Source organism: Gorilla gorilla, chromosome 2, assembly GCF_029281585.2.
Source record: "Gorilla gorilla gorilla isolate KB3781 chromosome 2, NHGRI_mGorGor1-v2.1_pri, whole genome shotgun sequence".
Classification (NCBI taxonomy): domain Eukaryota; kingdom Metazoa; phylum Chordata; class Mammalia; order Primates; family Hominidae; genus Gorilla; species Gorilla gorilla.
In genome coordinates, this window is record NC_086017.1 from 31,358,288 (window position 1) to 31,377,728 (window position 19,441).

General features: G+C 36.4%; 1 protein-coding gene across 8 annotated transcripts in view; it reads right to left on the reverse strand.

Annotated features, from left to right (window-relative positions):
* The window catches only part of ZNF385D (zinc finger protein 385D), a 943,735-nt gene that overhangs the window by 92,730 nt on the left and 831,564 nt on the right, over positions 1–19,441 (reverse strand). For all 8 annotated transcript variants that reach the window (XM_019024766.4, XM_019024765.4, XM_055383493.2 and 5 more), the window contains one exon: positions 21–183. In XM_019024766.4, the coding sequence (XP_018880311.3) occupies positions 21–183 (163 nt within the window). The remainder of the gene's footprint in view (positions 1–20; positions 184–19,441) is intronic.

The window sequence follows — 19,441 nt, forward strand, 5'->3', positions numbered from 1 at the left end:
AACAAAGATCATTGCTTAACCTGTTTTGTCAGAGCTGGTATTGATGGTATTGGTAGTGATGGAGGTGAAGGTAGTCTTTGCGCTGTCCTTGGCAGTTACAGATTTCTGCTTATTTTTCATGGCTTCCAGTGCTTTGAGCTTCTTGGCATGTTTCGTGCCTTTGTAGTGGGCCGCAGCCTGGCTCTACAAAGGAGAACAAAATGAACCATGCAATCAGGCTCATTTCTAAACTGGCATTCTCTGTATTACTGCAAATACAGACTCCCTTTCAATAACAGGTACCATTCGAGCTAATTCTGGCCGTGGCCAGACAGTGGGGTTCTATTTAGAATGATGCTAGAAAGCAATGGGAATCCAGTTGTAAAACCTCAGGATAGAAGGAAGAAATACTCTGTTGTTTATCTTAAGAGAAATGTAGCTGAACACTGACACATCAACAACATTTTCTTTGTGGGAGCGGGGAAAAAAAATAAGAATTTACACCTGTATCGTCTTTGTTCTGCCACAGAAGATGCTGGGCTCCCAAAGATTAACAAGAGCCCTAGAAAAGAGTAGCTTTCACCTTCTTGGCTTAGAAAATGCATTTTCTCTTTCTACAATGTGTCTTATTAATACAGTCCTCAACAGGTGTCTACAAGGAAAGGTTCACACAAAACAGGGGAAGTAAGCACCCTGGAGACTGAGATTGAAGCTTTAGAGTTCAAAAGCAAATGCACTTCTTAAGTTCAAATGGAGCACACAGAAGCCGGGCAATTTCAGATTCTTTCTCCTCACTTCTTACCAAGGGTAGTCTGAGAAGTTCAACTTAGTGTCATTTTTTTCAGCGCATGGATCTTTCATGCCCCAGTCCATTGTTGGGAGGCTCCAGTGTGTTTGTACTACCTAATGGGGCCAATCCAATTCTTTTGCTTGTGCCTTCTGAGATATATATAGAGAGAGTTTAGAGTGATATGCATTTTCTCATGTTTTATTTTCCTAAGAGCATTTTTTTTTTTTTTGTCGGGGAGCGGTATAGTGAAATACATTAATTACCGGGCGTGGTGGCTCATGACTGTAATCCAAGCACTTTGGGAGGCTGAGGTGGGTGGATCACGAGGTCAAGAGATCAAGACTATCCTGGCCAACATGGTGAAACCCCATCTCTACTAAAAATACAAAAACTAGCTGGGTGTGGCGGCACACACCTGTAGTCTCAGCTACTCGGGAGGCTGAGGCAGGAGAATCGCTTGAACCCAGGAGGCAGAGGTTGCAGTGAGCCGAGATCACACCACTGCACTCCAGCCTGGTGACAGAGCGAGACTCTATCTCAAAAAAAAAAAAAAACCTAGAGATAGAAAGTCATATTTAAATAAATGTATGTTTATTAATGTTTATTTCTTGGGGGAGAAAAGACTGTAGTTGGTGGGTAGGGTAAGGATGACCAGGAAGATTCTTAACTTAGGTTTTCCAGGTCATAACCTTTCCAAATGTCCCCCAGAAAAGGATATCTCAGTAGAGGATTACTCCTGTTAGATTATCCATTACTTCCCATTGCTTATTTAAACTAAGTATTTCACTTTGCCAAAAAATAATAATCACATTGTCCTCTTCATTACAGAACCTGCGATAACTAGGGTGTTGCAATATAATATGTTTTAACAAATAATTAAATAGTCCACATCTTCATTTGCATCATTCTAGCAAGATATCCTCAAAGGACTAGGTACCCTTATTGAAAGAACACTGGACAAGGAAATTATATATTAGAAACAGTTTGAACAGAGAGCACACTCATGCATCAGTTACAAGTTTTCCAACAACACATAACATCAAAAGACATAGTGTGAGCCAAAATATGAAGTTAAGACATGCTATAGTTAATTGAGGAACCAGCGATAGATTGGATTAAGTTGATGATTCTACATGGAGAATGCCACTTTGAGGACAAAATTTTGTCTTTTTTTTCCCCTGCCTAATTCTCATTTTTAGTATATCAAGTCCTTTGGCCATAACATTTGAGAACGATATGCTGTATTCAATTAAAATCACAGGATCACAGGTCATCTTCTTTAGGCATCTGGCTATATCATTTCCCTTAAAGCAGAGTTTCTCTTCTCTTTGCAAGTAACCCTTTCCTTGGTGATACAAGTGAATGTTTAATAGATAATATATATTAAAAGATGGGGGGTGAGATTAATCATGCTATCTCCACTTATACCTCCAAAATAGACATTTCATAGGTTCCTAACAAATCTAACATTCTCAGTGGCATTTAAAATTAAACAACACTTTGTTTTAACGTGTCATAGGACCAGGTGATTATCACTATTTTTGAAATTAAGAAACTTACTACAAAAGAAGCCCACAAGTTAAGAAAGTCTTACACCAAAAAACAAAAACAAAAACAAAAACAAACCAAAACAAACCCAAATACCAAACAAACAAAAACCTCTCTGCACAGGCACAACTGAACCAATTCCCTCTAACAAGTGAAACAGCTCAGGGAGTTGTGGGAAGAACAGGGTGACAAAATGACCGGAAGTTGATAGGCTCCCAACAGAGACACTTAATATCTTAAAATGCAAAATGCAAAATAAGACAAAATGAAATGCATATTCACTCGTTTATTGAATGACAGTACCAAAACACCTTGATAATAATTATTTTAATTATAAATTATCTGATTTAAAGGCAAATAAGCCTTTCCCAAATTAAAAATAAGTAAATAAATTATACGAAGGTCCAAGGCGTTATAGATAAACCAAGACATGTAGAATTTAGGAGAAATTGAGTATAGTGGGGTGATGGTTGCAGACGACATCAATATCAATATGACTGTAATTGTGCAGGGTATGTGTGTTGGGGTGGAAGTGGGCATACAAGTTGGAAGGCTAATATAGACAGATAACCCTTCTAGACATTTTAAATTTTCTTTATCATTGACTTTTAGGTAATGTTTATAGAATTTATTGGACAGTTCCTAAATTATCCTAGCATAATTTTTTCTAATTTATCTGTAGTGACGCCATAACTCTAGATCTACCTTGATTCAGGTATGCTGTATAACAGTGTATTCCCTATGTGAAGGCAGAAAACCCAGCCAGTCTCCTTATCCCTTTAGGCCACTTGATAGATGCAGGTAGACACATAGATTGAAGTAGATAGATTATTCATCCATATTTTCTCTCTCTGTGACTGTAAAAAAAAGCTGCAGCCTAAGAAAGAATTTTACTGAGAGATTTTTTTAAAGCATCAGTTGGCCTGGGATGTCTCTTTGGGCCTCCTCTGTTTTTCTTTTGAGCAGAGAAGTGTGGGACAGTTATACCATATACTAGCACAACAAATTCCCTAAGAGATTGTGTCTTATTATTTATCAGCAATTTTCTGAGGGTCGTCATTGCCAGACACCTGGGAATTCTCAATACACATGCAAATAATTATTTTTCACAGATATGACTTCTAAGTTAAATAAGTAACTGTACTAATTCGTTCTACCATATTTCAGAATTTTGTATTTTAAAACTAAAGCAGAATCGAGTGATCATAGTACATATGGACGTGAGCAAAACAATAAGATTTGAGCTTTAACAGCTATTTTTATTAAATTGAATTAAGTTTAGCCTAAAGCTACCTCCTACCTATCTTAAATTTGGCCTAAAAGTTTCTGCATACATAGTAAACTGTAACCTAACTTGATGTGTAAACAGACTGTTACTTTCTGTATAACAAGTAGCGGAGTCTAAATCAGTCACAGCAACTGGACTTAAGTCAACCACAGGCAGCCAACTGCTCAAACCAAATTCAAACAGGACAAACAGGGAGCTTTAACCAATCAGGCTATCTCTGTACCTCATTTCTGCTTGCTGTATGTCACTTTCCTTTTCGTGTCTATAAATGTTATTCAGGCACATGAGAGCCCTGGAGTCTTATTAAACCTTTCCTGGTTCTAGAGGCTGTCAAATTCTTGTATTGTTCTTTGCTCAATTAAACTCCGCTAAATTTAATTTGTCTATAGTTTTTCTTTTAACACTTTAAATAATAAGTGGAATATTAGCACATTGTGTTATAAAAACCACTATGCCAATCTTGAAATAGCACATGACACCATTAAATCTAATAAGTGTCATCCCAGAGGCAAGTGCTGACATTAAAGATATGCACACACGCGTTCCTGTAGAACAGAACGCCATTTTAGATGTAATAATGACCACACTTTAGTCACCAGTAGTCAGCCACTTTTCAATCTTCAAATTTTATCTTCAATATTTCAGAATGGTTTTTAGTTGAAATGCAACTGAAGTTTCAGTAGATAAAAATAAGCCTTAATTAGCTAACATTTGAGAGAGGGGTTTTGTCATTTTGAAACATGCTCATGCACATTTATCTTATTTGGCTAAATAAGAAACTTCTCTATAAATTGTTATTGCCCTATAAAATTCACTGAGAAGTTACTTTTTAGTATTTCTTTTATTCCATTAGCACCAATACCTTGTATACTTTTCACATCTCTTTTACAAAACATGCTTTATGCTTTTTAAAAACTCAGACATTTATTATAAGCATATATATCCAATAACCATAACCAATTAATTTTCATGAACACAAATAATTTCAAAAAGAACAAGGTAGCCTTTTTAGTTTGTGATGTCATGTAATTTTATCATATATTAAATTTGAATTAAAATAAACTTTATCACACTGATGGAATTCAGGACATGCCACCCCAAAACATGACTGGAATGAAACTGCCTTTGCAAAGATTATGAAAGCAAGAGAAATTTAGCACAACTGACTCCATCTTGCTTATAACCTCATAGGTGGCCCATCTTAGCTCATTCCTGGGCGTGGGCCAAGCTAACCATGGGAGAAATTTAATATATAGTTTAACATTGAAGCAAGGATAATAGTCCCTTCCTAAAATTGATCCCCACCTTGTTCAGGGCTGAAACCACCTTTGCAAGACCCATAAAAGGCCACAAGATTAGGATTATGGAAGGGACCCGAATCCTGCTAAAATGTAGGCTTAGTTACTGTAATCCTTTACTGCACAGGAGTCATGTGGCCAGAGGTCACAAGATTTGTGACTTCCCCAATTGCTCCTAAAGATAACATCACTATTGTAGAACCTAAAGTTGGTCTTTTGAGATGTTTTTCAGACTTTTTCATTCTGACAACTGAGGAACCCCACCAAAACTCACGACTCATGATTCCACAGGTCCTGTGGTCCCCCACCCAGAGGAGGACTCATTACATTTTCCACACCCCTATGATTGCATCCCCAACTAATCAGTAGCAACCATTCTCTAGTCCCCTGCCCACCAAATAGTCCTTGAAAAACACCAACCTCAGAGTCTTTGGAGAGACTAATTTGAGTGATAACTTGCATTCTCCCACATGTCCAGCCTTATGTTAATTAAACTCTTTCTTTACTGCAATACGACGGTGTCAGTGAACTGGTTTTCTGTGTGCAGTGGGCAGGAAGAACCCAAAAAGATAATTACAATAGGAGACCAGAATATTCCACTGCAAATATAGTATAAAGACCATTTTGAGCTGATTATTTTCAGAAATAGCAGACAAAGGAGAATTTCTCCGAGCAGAGAAGTTACCCTTTTTTTAAAGAGAAATTTACATCTATATGTCTCCCTCCCAGTACCAGGAAGATAAGGATGACTCTAAATCACTACAGACTCTGATCAATGGAGAAGGCATGAATTTAAATCTGCATCACACACGTTACTCTTGTTTATAGTACTCCTCCTGGCCACCTCCCCATAACTGGGCCTTTCTCTATATACTTTTTTCCTTGTTTCAGCAAAGGATGGTATTCAAGCCTGAAGTCAAAGTCATCTCTTTGAGTCTACTCTTGGGGTTTACTAATTTCTCTGGGTCATCGTGCATGCATACCTGAGTTATACATCTTAGTAAACTTTTGTTTGTTTTTTCTCCTGTTAATCTGTCTTTTTTGTAAGGGTCTGTCCCAGCTAGGAATTATGAAGGATAGAGGAATGATTTTTTTCTTCCCTTGCAATATTAAAATGTAACACCAGAAAAGAAAAAATGAATGGTTATTAGAGATGTCACCATCCTCCTTGGGGAAAGAAGAGAACATTTCAGCCAACTGAAATGTTTTTTCCTTTTTTTGTTTTTTTTAAAAAAAATATAATTTATTAAATTTTAGCTTAGATTATTTCAGAGATAAAAATTATCAGATAAAATATAATATCCTAAAATCTTAAATGATTACAGGAAAAAAAGCTTAAAATTTTATCTTTTTTAATGTTGATAATATATATTACTGTTTTATGATCCTAAATTTCTCAAAATGGAGTCACTTATGACAAGTGACTCAGCCCACAGTTAAATTGCTGACCCCTCAAAGTTATAAAGACATATATGGTAGACTGAGGGGATAAAGTAGCACCTGCTGTGTCCAGACACCCTGAGACTTGGCAAGTAAGTGAAGCCAAACGACTGCCGAGATAATGGCCATGAACACACCTGTGAAGGGTCGTAGAAACAGAAAAGAAACTGACCAGGGCTAAGATGCCTGCAGACTCCCTGCTGGTGAGAATGCTGAGGCCTCCTTTCTGCCTAAGTGCTGCAACACCCCAAACCCATGGCCAGCAATGTGTTGGTTTCCTGAGCTACTCATCAGTAGTTTATTCCCTTTTTTTCTTATTACTGTCTGTGTGTGTTAAATATATTTGCATAATTGTTGGTGTGTGAAAGCCTTGCAATAAACCTTGAATTTGAAAGGATTTAATTGGCCCTTGAGTCACTGTGAAACCTCCCCACCTCCAATAAGAGTTAATACAACTAGGCTGATTGGAACCTGAGAGAGTAGTTGCATACGGTAATCTGACTAGTTAAGTCACATGCACAGGTGCAGCCATATGGGTGAAGATCAGTATGCATTCTAATTACTCAGTGGCTTTTTGAATAATTGGAATATCAGTTTTGTATATACCAGTTCAGCAGCAGATTTCCAAATTCTTACTCATCTTAACTTTTTGATTATCAACTCTCAGCTTCATTTAACATTCATATAAAGCATTTGTTCTCAAATTCTGGTCCCCAGACCAGCAATCTTAACATCATAGCATGGGCTTGGGACACTGTTAGAAATAGAAATTCTCAATCTCCATCCTGGACATATTGAACCAGAAACTGAGAGGGAGGCTCAGTAATGGGTACTTTACAAGCCCTGCAGGTGATTTGGTTAACTCTAAAGTTTAAAAACTATTCATCTTAAGTATAAATGCATTTTACTCCCAAAGTGGCCATTTCTTTTGGCACTTCTTGCTGAAGTCCAGGCTTTTTAAGATGAATGTATAATCATTTGAAGATTGAACATTTTTACGTGAACAATGTATATTACTCACCCTAAAAATTATCGAATTTTTTTTCCTTAAAAACATGTCAAAAATAACTCAGATACATGTGTATTTGGGGAATTTCTATCCAAGAAGGATGAACTCAAATAGCAAATTAACCTTGAAAACATCCTTATAATTCTAACATTACATATGAGTGCTTTCCAAGTCCTTGCGATTTTCTCTTTCCAGATTTTATCTTTTCTCTCCAAGGTAATTATTGTCGCAGGACAATTCCTGATCTCATTACTTTTATCTCTGTATTGAATGCATTGTTATGATCCAGTTTGCAAGGGCTAGAGGAACCCCCTTGTCAATAAAAATAATGACAGTAATAATAAGCAAAAATCAACCCCTGTATCAAACTCTTAAAAATTCACTATAACAAAGAATATCTAATCCACTGTTTTATTTGCATTAAACTGAGTTAGTGTTAGCCATGTCTAGTTTTTTTCCTTATATACTTATGGTTTTTTAATTGAGAAAATTACCTAGCCAACAGGCAAACAAATCATGTTGGTAAGCCAAGAGATTGTCTTCTCTACTGCTATATTTAACAAAACATCTGAAGAAGAAATTTAAAGATAGAATAGTTCATTGTTATAAATTTTCCTTACTGCTGTGAAGACAAATTATGCAATGCAAGAAAAGACAGGATATAGATATATTTATTTCTTAATTACATGCCCCATATAGAATATTTAATAATTTATTTCAACTTGTTATTATGTAGTTATCATGTAAATAGAAGATTACATTATGAATAAAAATGAATATTCACTCGCATTTTTTCCCGAAGTGAAAAACATGATTCAATTAAGGGTATTCTTTTGAGCTCAAGTGATTGATGCTTTACTTTAAATGTATTCCTGTCTTCTGTACTCTTCAATACAGAAATGAACAGTAACAGCTACGGGAATAGAAAAAAAGCGGGGGGGGAAGATAATACCACAGGATTACTGTGATTGTCATACACCACCACTACTCAGTGGGGAAAAGAAACATTCTAAATACACATGAAGAAGAGGAAGAGAAGCATGTCACAAATTCTCAGATACATTTGGTAACTAATTTTTAGAAGCAAAGAAAGTACTTTGTCACTAAGTACTTACATGGCTGTGAAAAAAATAGTCTAGATGGGGTCACTTTTCAAAGCTTCTCAACTCATCTATAAACTTCACGATTCCTTAACATTAGGTATTTAATGTTTTCAAGTATCTAACGTGAATGATAAAGTAGAGAGTGCTTACCTGAGTGAGGGAAGCTAATTTGAGAGTTACTGCCTGGTTCCTATTATGAAAGAAACCCTTGCTTTTGTATACATCTTGAATTCAAACAGCTATCTCCTTGAACTCTAAGGGAGGAGTCCTGATTGAGGAACAGAGGATAGCAGTGGGCTTTGGAAGCCAGCACACAAGTCTAATCTAGCTAAAAGGAAGACAGGCTCTGCAAAATTTGCTCAGTCCTTTTTGGAGCTTTTTGTAAATCAGAGATCTAAATGACTTTTAACTCTAGTGACAGAAACACAAAAATTTCAAGTTTGTACAAAACTGAGAAAAATCAGAGAAACCACTTTGTCTAGCTGCTCAACCAGTGTACAAAATCCCTTCAGAATGCCCATAGCTTAATACCTGGCTCCATGTGTGACACACACCATTTGAATAGGATGGGGAAGAATTAGAAATGTTCACTCTAATTATGTTCAAAGGTCAACTTGTCATAGATGTTTGTATCAACAGCAGAGAAAAATTTGTTTTATATCCTGGCATAAATAAAATGTGCGTCTCCTCTAATCCTTAATTTCCTCCTCCAGCAGATGCTCCCCTCTCTGCTACTCCCAATGTCTGCTCTCTAGCACGTGTAGTGTAGATAAATGAGCAATAGCTCTCCTCACTTTGTTTTCATAAGGAAAATGTTACAAGAAGAATCATTTTTAAGCCCTTGTATAAAGAGTTCCCTCTGCCTGGAACTTGCCTGTACTTGCCTGGTAGATGTTGGGATGCCACCTTCTCCATGTAGTCTTAGGTATGTCTGCATCGTAGCACTTATGTCACTGCCATAAGAAGGGTTAAATGCCTGTTTCTCCTAACAGAGAGTGGATCTCATAACAGAGAGAGGAAGACCTGATATTACTCATCATCCTGTCCCTAGGATCTATCATACATCTCTAAATAGTTGCCTATTAAATTCATGTTGAATTAATTTCACATTTTGATTTTAAAATGGAAATATGCATATGGAGTCTCAATGGATTTTGTATGTGAACAGGGTTTAACTTAATTCTCTGTCATTCTTTGGCACTTCGCCTTATCTGTTGAACACACTTCAGGGGATTTTTATGGCACTTAATGCTGGAAAACCATCTGGCACAAACACAAACTATTATTTTTTCTCTGGGAAGAAGCTTACCATCAAACACAAATTGTGCTATTTATAGGAACTCTCTTTTCAAGGGATGTAGCAAAGGAATAATATGGAGATTGTTTTGCTTTTTAAACATTTAAATGAATAACTAACAGGTTCTTTTTAAATCTGAGAAATACAATGAATAATTCCAGTGATGACTCTGCATTTTAAGGGTTATCTAAAAGACAAAATTCTTTTAAATATGCACATACAAATTTTCAGTACTCGGGAAATGCTAGTCCTTTGTTAACACCATTTTTAAACTTCTAAAATGAAATATTTATGCTCTAAAACCAATACAGAGAAATTGAGTATGGCATCATTAACACATTTCCTCACTACATAGTCACATAACACATAGTCTGTGTTTGCTGAAGAACACCTTAGGGGAAAAGACTAAATTTCCTACTCCTCCATAAGTCAAAGAAGGTCTTCCCTCTATAGTTTTGTAGAATTTGCAATCTCTAATTCATAAATCTGAGAATAGTTCTGATTGTTCCTTTTATGAACTTGTCCCAAAGATCATTTCTAAAATGTTCAATTATTAATGAGATCCACAGGTTCCACAAAATAATGGCTTACAGTTGAGCCAAATGTTTTGCCAGTGTTAGAATAAACATCATCACAGTTCTCCGAGGCACTTTGGTTACATTGAGAAAGGCTGGAGAACAAGACCACAGGTAACTTCTAAAACCTGGACTCTTTTGGTGGAGTCTACCCATATTCAATTCCTTTAGCTGTTCATTCATTCACAAAGAACTTATTGAACAGTTACTGCACACCAGATGCTCTTGTAGGTACTGATGAATTAGAGATAGAATGGTGAACAAGTCAGACTAAAAAATTAAGTTGCATGTATAAATCTTCTAGCCTGGCACAGTGGCTTACACTTGTAATCCCAGCACTTTGGGAGGCCACAGTGGTAAGATCACTTGAAGCCAGGATTTTGAGACCAGCTTGGGCAACAAAGCAAAACCCCCAACTCTGCTAAAAAAATTTGTTAAAGCCAGGTGTGGTGGCATGTGCCTGCAGTCCCAGCTACTCAGGAGGCTGAGGTAGGAAGATCACTTAGGTCCAGGAATTTGAGGCTGCAGTGAGCCAGTGTACTCCAGCCTAGTCAACAGAGTGAGATACTTTCTCTTAATAAAACAAAAAGCCCCAAAAACGTCTCTATTAAAAAATACCACAGGCAAAGTAATATAAATTTTTAAAAATACTAGAAAAAAATGTGTAACTCCTTTTGCAGAGGGGTTAATCTTCCAGCTACATAAAGAATACATAGAAAATTAGGAGAAAAAGACACCAGCCCTTAGAATAATTGGTAAGAGCTTCACCAAATTCAGTAAGATAAATTATGTCGAAGTATCTATGGCTTCTTGGGATAGAATAGGGCCCTATAATGAGGATAAATACCAATTTTGGCCAAAATAAAGCAAAATGAATGTTCTGTATAAATCAATTCGGTGCCCTGGCTGAAATTCTAGATATGGATGAAAATTGTGAATAAACTGTGCTTTTATGAAAATTATGGTTTTGGAGAAAAAAGAAAAAATGTTTTTAATAGGAAAAGTTGAGCAAACTGACCCCATCTCAGGGCACCCCTGTGACCAAAAAGAACTCTGAAGTGGGACATTTTATATGCAAAATCTGGGGAAATCATCCAACTTTTTAAATAATGCTTTCCTCCCAGACTTAGAAAAATATTTGGTGGACCCACAGAAAGCATTGCTTTTGTTTTAACTTTTTTTTTTTTGAGCGGGAGTCTCACTCTGTCACCCAGGCTAGAGTGCAATGGCACGATCTTGGCTCATCACTGCAACCTCCGCCTCCTGGGTTCAAGCATTTCTCCTGCCTCAGCCTCCCGAGTAGCTGGGACTACAGGCACCTGCCACCACACCCAGCTAATTATTGTATTTTTAGTAGAGACGGGGTTTCACTGTATTGGCCAGGCTGGTCTCAAACTCCTGACCTTGTGATCTGCCTGCCTCAGCCTCCCAAAGTGCTAGGATTACAGATGTGAGCCACCATGCCCAGCAACTTTTGTATAACCAAAATTGCAGAACGAAGTGGTTTGGGGACTAGATTAACTCTTGGAGGGAGGGAGGGTAAGCTGGGAAGGGACAGTGGCAATGACTCTAGAAGCATGAATTATCTGAATATGTACACATAACTGATTTCTTTTTGTGCTCAAAGTTTTCCTATTGCATTAAGAAAAAACATTTTATGTTTTCTGCCTGGCTATGTAGGCAGGTATAGGTGAGTTGTGTCAGCAAGAAAGTTCTAATCCAAAGAGTTTAGTGTTTAGTTAGGTGCTAACAGCACACTATCCACCAATAGTATTTAGTTGTCCTTGGTAGGATTTTGGCCAGAGAAATTTTTCCTGGGGTGATTCTTGGAGGAAGAGTTTAGTGTGTCATAAATGTATTAAGGAGATGCTGCTATTCCGTCACACAGTGGTTGTTTGTGTGAGGCATTTATGGAACACTCCAATGTGTCAGGTAGTGAGCTGAAGGCTTGATATGAATATTTCATGTGGAATAAGTGAATGAATACGTGATATGAATATCCTCACTTATTCCTTTTAAAAGCCTATGAGTGAATTGCAACTATCATGGGAATTTTATAGATCGGTGGATTGAGAATCTAAGAGCTAGAGCAGCTTAACCACAAAGTATGAACGGAAGAGAACTTATACTGAAGTCTAACTCCAGAAACCAAACTTGTAGCCCCACTTCTCAACCCAAAAGAGAGTGTACAATGATAAATAACCTTATTATGTGATTTCACAGTGGCTTATCCTTCAGAGGACATAAGACTAAATAGTGCATAGGAATTATTATTGATTTCTGTGACAATTAACTCATATAATTTCACTCAGTCTATCACAGGCCCATAAATGGATTAAATAATATTATGAGCATCACTCTATCTGAGGGTCTTCTTCAATTTTTCAGTACCTATTCCAATAAACTAATGTTGATATGCTAAGCAAAATAAAAAAGACTATGCAATGTTTTGTTTATATCCCCAAATGTGAAGCTTTCAGACATTAGGAAGTATGCTTGGGAATACAAAGCAGGTGATGGGGAAAGAAGTCAGCTCTTGCACAAAGTTTGTAGGTTCATTTAAAGATTATGTTCTCTATTCTGTTAACATGGAAGGCTGTGCAAATTTTTTTTTTAAAAAAAGAAATAAAACATGTTTGCATTTGTATGACATCACTCTGGCATGGGCAGGGAGTCTAGATGAGAAGAGGAGGGCAAGACTGGGGAAGGAGTGAAAGGTAAAAGGATCATTATAGTTGCACAAGTAAGAGATGGCCACATCTAAGAATTTGATTATGACGGTGAAAACAGAGAAATGAGTAATCATTTGACTAATATGTAAATTAAAAAGTTTCCGAATTGATGATGAATTTTGAGGGGTGGTGTCAAAGATGCCTTGCAGGTTTCTGCCTCTTGCAAATGCACGATTGGAGATTTCATTTCCTAGAATGGTTGATATTCAAAGAAGTCCCAAGGTTTGGGGGAAGAGCATGAGTTGGGTTAGGATATGTTGAGTTTAATGATCCTTAAAAACACCTAAGTAAAATGTGGGCTCTGCAGCTATGTGGTCTGTAGATTAGAGATGAATTCTAGGCTGTAGCTAAATTGGGAAATTAATCAGCAACAGATGGTAACTGAAGCCACTGGGAAATGTCATTTGAAAGACAAACAAAAAGAATTTTCCTGTTTAAGCACTGAAACACAATCCTTCATCAGCTGCAACATTTGAATGAGTGAACTAAGACTCCAACTGACCATTTATGGGACAACATATTTCCAAATTCTTCATTGGACATCATCACTTAGCTTTAAAAAAGTCTTTAAGTCTTTTCTGAAAGTGCTTAAGATCTTAAAGTTCCAAACAAAGATTGAATCATTCTCTTTTCATCCTCACACTAAGTTAACTAGAAAGTTAACATATTTCTCTCTGTATATAGAAAATAATCTCTCAGAACTTGGTCTCTAGAGGCCAAATTCATAAGGATAAAAGTCCTATCACTAGAACAGCAAGAGGGGATTCGTAAAGTCCAACTATAGAAGGCTACAGTGAGTTGTCCTCCAAACCTGGCAGTAAGGTTGTTCTCCCTGAGTTAAAATTGTAGTGGATGGAATTAACATTTACGGAAATCTTATAAAGGGGAGGTCAAAAGCAGGAAGGCAGGATGGGGGTATTAATCAAGGGCTGACTATATATAAAAGAGAGGTGTGTCTTAATGAATGTTATTAACATATCTGAACTAAGACTGTTAGTTGAATAGGTTTCACCCTGGCATCTAGAGAAAGGGAATTTAAAGATTAACTTCACATAGAATTCTTTTTCTCTCTGATAAATATAGGGGAGAAAACCACACCACTACATGATCTTGCTTTTGAATGTGCCATTCGTTGCTGTCTATGACAACCAGAGAAAAAAGGGTCCATTCAGTAAATCATGTATTTTTTAATATTTTATAAATATATCATTTAAAAGTCTCAATAATTACAAAATGTAAGCACCTCCAGCCTCTAAATGTAGAGAAACAAACAAAAAGCTGCAACTCAGTGAGATTTCTAAAATTCTACTCTATGTTTTTTCAATATTTTCAGATATTAATTTTCAGTTTTTAAATTGACCTCTTAAAGGTATATTCAATGATTTGAGGAAAAAATGCCAAACAGGGACTGTATTTGGTGGGTATTTTTTTTTCCAATGGCATTTGCCGTTAGCACTGAGGAAGAAAAAAGTTTTCTCTAAGTAAGAATTATTAAAATTTTGGGCCAGGCATGGTGGCTTATGCCTGTAATCCCAGCACTTTGGGAACCTGAGGCGGGCAGATCACCTGAGGTCAGGAGTTCAAGACCAGCCTCAACATGGAGAAACCCCGTCTCTACTAAAAATACAAAATTAGCCAGGCGTGGTGGTGCATGCCTGTAATCCCAGCTACTCAGGAGGCTGAGGGAGGAGAATTGCTTGAACCTGGGAGGCGGAGGTTGCAGAGAGCAGAGATCGCGCCACTGCACTCCAGCCTGGGCAACAAGAGCAAAATTTCATCTCAAAAAAAAAAAAAAAAAAAAACTATTAAAATTTTGACTTTGCAGACATTAAAAAATTTTTTAGACCATCTGATTTTCTATGAGATCTTAATCTCCAAATTGTTTGAATTTACCATGGTCAAAGCTAGTCAAAAAAAATAGTAAACATCTACATTTTATGACAAATTGAGACATTCGAATCTGAAATACAGCGGTTGTCTAAGTGATGTTGTTAATATCATTGCTTTCATTTCCTAAACCAGCAAGTGATTTTTTTTCCCCTTGGGCATATATTAACAATTTACTTTTTGTAGACAAGTGCACAAATATGATTAGCTTTTGCAAATTGCTCCTTATTCTGTTACTGGTAAGTAATTTTTATATTGTTACACTGTAAACAGATGCTATTTTCCACTACATATTCAGCTGTAATTAGCTAATTTAATGTGTTAGAACAACAAAAGAACTTCAAGAATGATTCAATGATTCAAGCTGCATGGAAACTAAGAGAAATCAAGCATGAAGTTTGTAAAATTATTCCAAAATTTAGTTTTTGATAAGGAATTGTAGAGTGCCTGTTCCTTGAAGTTGTTTATCTGTAGTTGTGTTTTCACCTTTGCAGGGCTGGTCCTGCAAACAAACTTCCAAGCAGAAGGGCTACACAGGTGCCTCTGCTCACTGCTCTTCCATTTCCTAAAACTTGAGCTATTAGTTCAAGTATCACTCCTCTGCACTGAAGACTAGTTTTGTTTATATATTTGTTCATTTCAATATTTATACATGCGGCAATGTTTCTGCCTGTGACATAGCAATATATCTATATATACATTATTACAAAAGTGGTGCAAGAAGAGGAGATGTAGAACATGCAGCCATGGAGACAGGATAAAAACTCAAAAAATCTAGTGTCATGGAAGCAAGAGTGATAAGAGCTTCTGAAAGGGAATGCCTATCACTATTGACTGCTGCTGCTATAACAGATAGGAGGGTGTAGAAGTGTCCGTTAGATTTCGCAACATGTATATTATTGGTAACTGTCATACAAGACAGGACAATTTAATGCTAATTCATTCACTGGAACAATAGATTTTGAAAACAATAGATTTTGGAAAGGAAATAAAGGATCTGAATGAATGGTCATGAATTAGCTAATTGGAATGGCTTCCAGAAGCAAACTTCACCCATCTGACACGATCGTTCTTAACTGAGCACTATTATCTTATTTAGTACTACTAATAGGTATTTCCATATTGTAAGTGAGTATCTGGAAACAGATCTGCATTTGATTCTATCATTTAGAAAAGCACAAAGATGAGGTAATATCTTTAATAGCATTAATAAGTTATCTTAAATACTTTCACTCTTTTCAAAAAAAAAATCCATGATGTAGAAAATCTTAAAAGTACAAATAAGGAAAAGGTGTAATATAAAGTAACTTATAAACTAGTTATCCAGTGTTAATTCTTTCAGACTTTCAGGGATATATTTTTCTATCGGTAGGTACATAGTAGGTGCTCAGTATCTATTTGTTGAATGATAATTACATATTGTTATACAAAAAAAGAATCACACTGTGCATACTGTTACATTAACCACTGTCTTCAACATTTCTTCATTTGACGAAGATTTCTTGGTTTACATCCTCTTGATGGTCAGCATTCTTAGGGAGAAGTGCTATACCTTCGTACAGTTAGAAACAAGCTATAAACATGAAGGTGCAGTTCTCAACTAGGCCCCGAACTTTATTTATATACCCAACATAAGTCATTTCACCTCCAGTATGAATTTTTTTCTACTCCTAAAATATTAATAGAAAGGTTATAGAAAAGGTTATCATCAAGTTACTGAATAGAATGATTTATTGGTTATCTTTAAAATAAATTGTTAAAGACTACAGAGGAGTCAAATCTTAATTATCCATAGAAATATCATTAACTTTAGGCTTTCCTCCACAGATTAGTATTTTAAGATTGACTTTCCTCTGGTCTTCAGTATCCCTAGTGTCTGTAATGGCCATGACTTGCTAAATCACCAAAACCTCATGGAGCAGAATGGCCTGAAAACCAGAATGCTCACTGCAGAAAAACTATGTTAAAAAAAAGAAACTATTTCTTCTAAGCCTCTCTAGCTTAGGGCATATTTGTCATCGCAGCTTTGTGTTAACATAACTAATACAAATCATTTTCATGGATTTTTACGTGAGCACTAAGAGCATAAAGATATCCTAATAATGGCTTCCAAAAATTCCAAAGAATATATTTTATGTATTATTTAAATGACCTTATGTAAACTTCATACTTTTCCTCCAAGTTGGATTTTATTTTGCCCATTTCAAAGATGAGGAAACTAAGGAACACAATGTTTAGATAACTTCCCAAGGTCCACGAGTAGTAAACGACAGAGGCGAGATTTGAAACCAGGTCTCCCTGTCTCCAAAGTTCATTGCACCATGAAGAATTTCTCAAATATTTCTGCCTTAAATGCAGATATTCTTCAGAATGAAAAATAGATCCAGAAAGGGGAGAGAGAATAAAATAGAAGTATTTTTCTGATAGAGTATAATTCCCACTTTCTTCTTTTACACCAGAAACTAAATAGAAAAAAAAAATGTAAAATATGCAGCTAGTTCGTGGGGCGCAATCTCAGGGGCATATAAAAGAAATGCATTTCTTCTTCCATGACACACAGCCAGACTACACTTCTCTCAGAGTTCACTGGCTACTTGACTGAGTGATAGAAATAAGTGCCAGTGAACAGGATCTGCAACATGTCCAGCCCTGATGCACTAAACATTCCTAAGTGTAGTTTTCCTGGCTCTTTCCTTTCTGCCTGCTTGATGCAGACAAATGCAGCAATCTTGGAAGCTACCCATTAAATATATTAAAACAATACGATGGAAGGTCCTGGATTCCTGAATTGCCACATGAAAGAGGTGTGGTGGATCAAATGGATCTAATGGATCATAACATTTGATTCAATGGATCAAAAACTCTTATTTTGGATATTACATGAGCAAAACTTAAGTATCTAATTTGTTAGAGCCACTATGCATCTTTTGATTGATTTATACAGCAGCCAGAGTTACATGAAACTAACAAATACATCTACTTACTATTATGCTCTAATCCTGGAGAAACAGAGTTCTTAGCCAAAGTAAAGAAGAGAGAGTTCATGAGCATATGGAAACAATGAGGTCTGTAAGATTTCATTTTAGCTAATCTTTGTCTAAATGAAGCATCAAAGTGCTCTGAAAATCTACAAGTTCTATGTCCTTAAGAAAAAGAAGAATATAACATATATTTTTGGAGGCCTCTTTTGAGTATTTCTTTAGAAAGATTAGAGTAAAGTAATACCTAGAAGATGTGCTGAACCTCAGATCTGGACTAAACAAAATCACTTTTTCCATTTTGTGTGTGTGTGTGTGGATAAACCCAAATCACTTTTTCCATATTTTCTTGTCAGTTCTTACTAAGTCAATATTTACTTTGTATGGTTGGCATAACTAGTTTCTCAAATGTTCTACCTGAAACTAGAGATAGAATATGACTGTGGGGTTTTCTTACCATTGCAGGAAAGCCAGGTAATGTCTTTGTGCCACAGTGCAATCGAATTTTGGTTTCTGATATTCCTCTTTGACTTTGACCGAATAAATAAAAAGACCCTGTGACTTCCTAAGGAGACTTGCAAATGATTGATGAAAACTCTCCAAGATCTTAATATAATGTATGTCAAAAATAAAAACTACTTTTATTTCAGGAACCCTTCAAGTGTACAGCTTTTTCATCCTTCTTCATTTCTCCTGGCTGTCCTTTCTCATCATAATTTAGAAAGATTTTTTAAAAAATTCACTTCTGCCTTTACTTTCAGGAGACCCACAGATGATCTTGTGATTATTTTCTTCCATCTTACATAAATTTTATCTATGGATCTTAAGTCCCTTTGGCAAACATTCAAGATGAGAAACATTGCCTTGCAGTAGGTATGTAAAGGTAAAGATAGCATAACTCTTCATTAAAATCTTAACACAACCTAGAATATCACAAACCACAGGTCTAGGAGCTGAGCATTAGTCATTAAGTCTTATTCTAGGTAAAACGGAATGAAACTAAGTTTGTATTTACTGGTCCTGAGTTTAAATTTTGGCTTTCCTTTCTATGGATTACGTGACCTTGACCAAGTTACTTTTCTCCATATCTCAGTTTCTTCATTTGAAAAATTATTGCAGAAAAAGTGATATGGTTTTAATGTGTGTTCCCAACAAATCTCGTGTTGAAATGTGATCCCCAGTGTTAGAGGTGGCACTTAGTAGGAGGTGTTTGGGTCATTGGGGGGGTGATCCCTCATGATGGACTTAGTGCCATCCCCTTGGTGAGAGTGACTTATTACTCTATTAGTTCATGCAAGAGCTGGTTGTTTAAAGGAGGCTGGCACCTCCTCCTCTCACTTCCTCTCTTGCCACGTGACATGCCCACTCCCCCTTCACCTTCCACCATGATTGCAAACTTTCTGAGCCCCTCGCCAGAAACAAATGCTGGCACTATGCTTTATGTACAGTCCTCAGAACTGTAAGCTAAAATAAATGTCTTTTCTTTATAAATTATCCAGCCTCAGGTATTTCTTCAC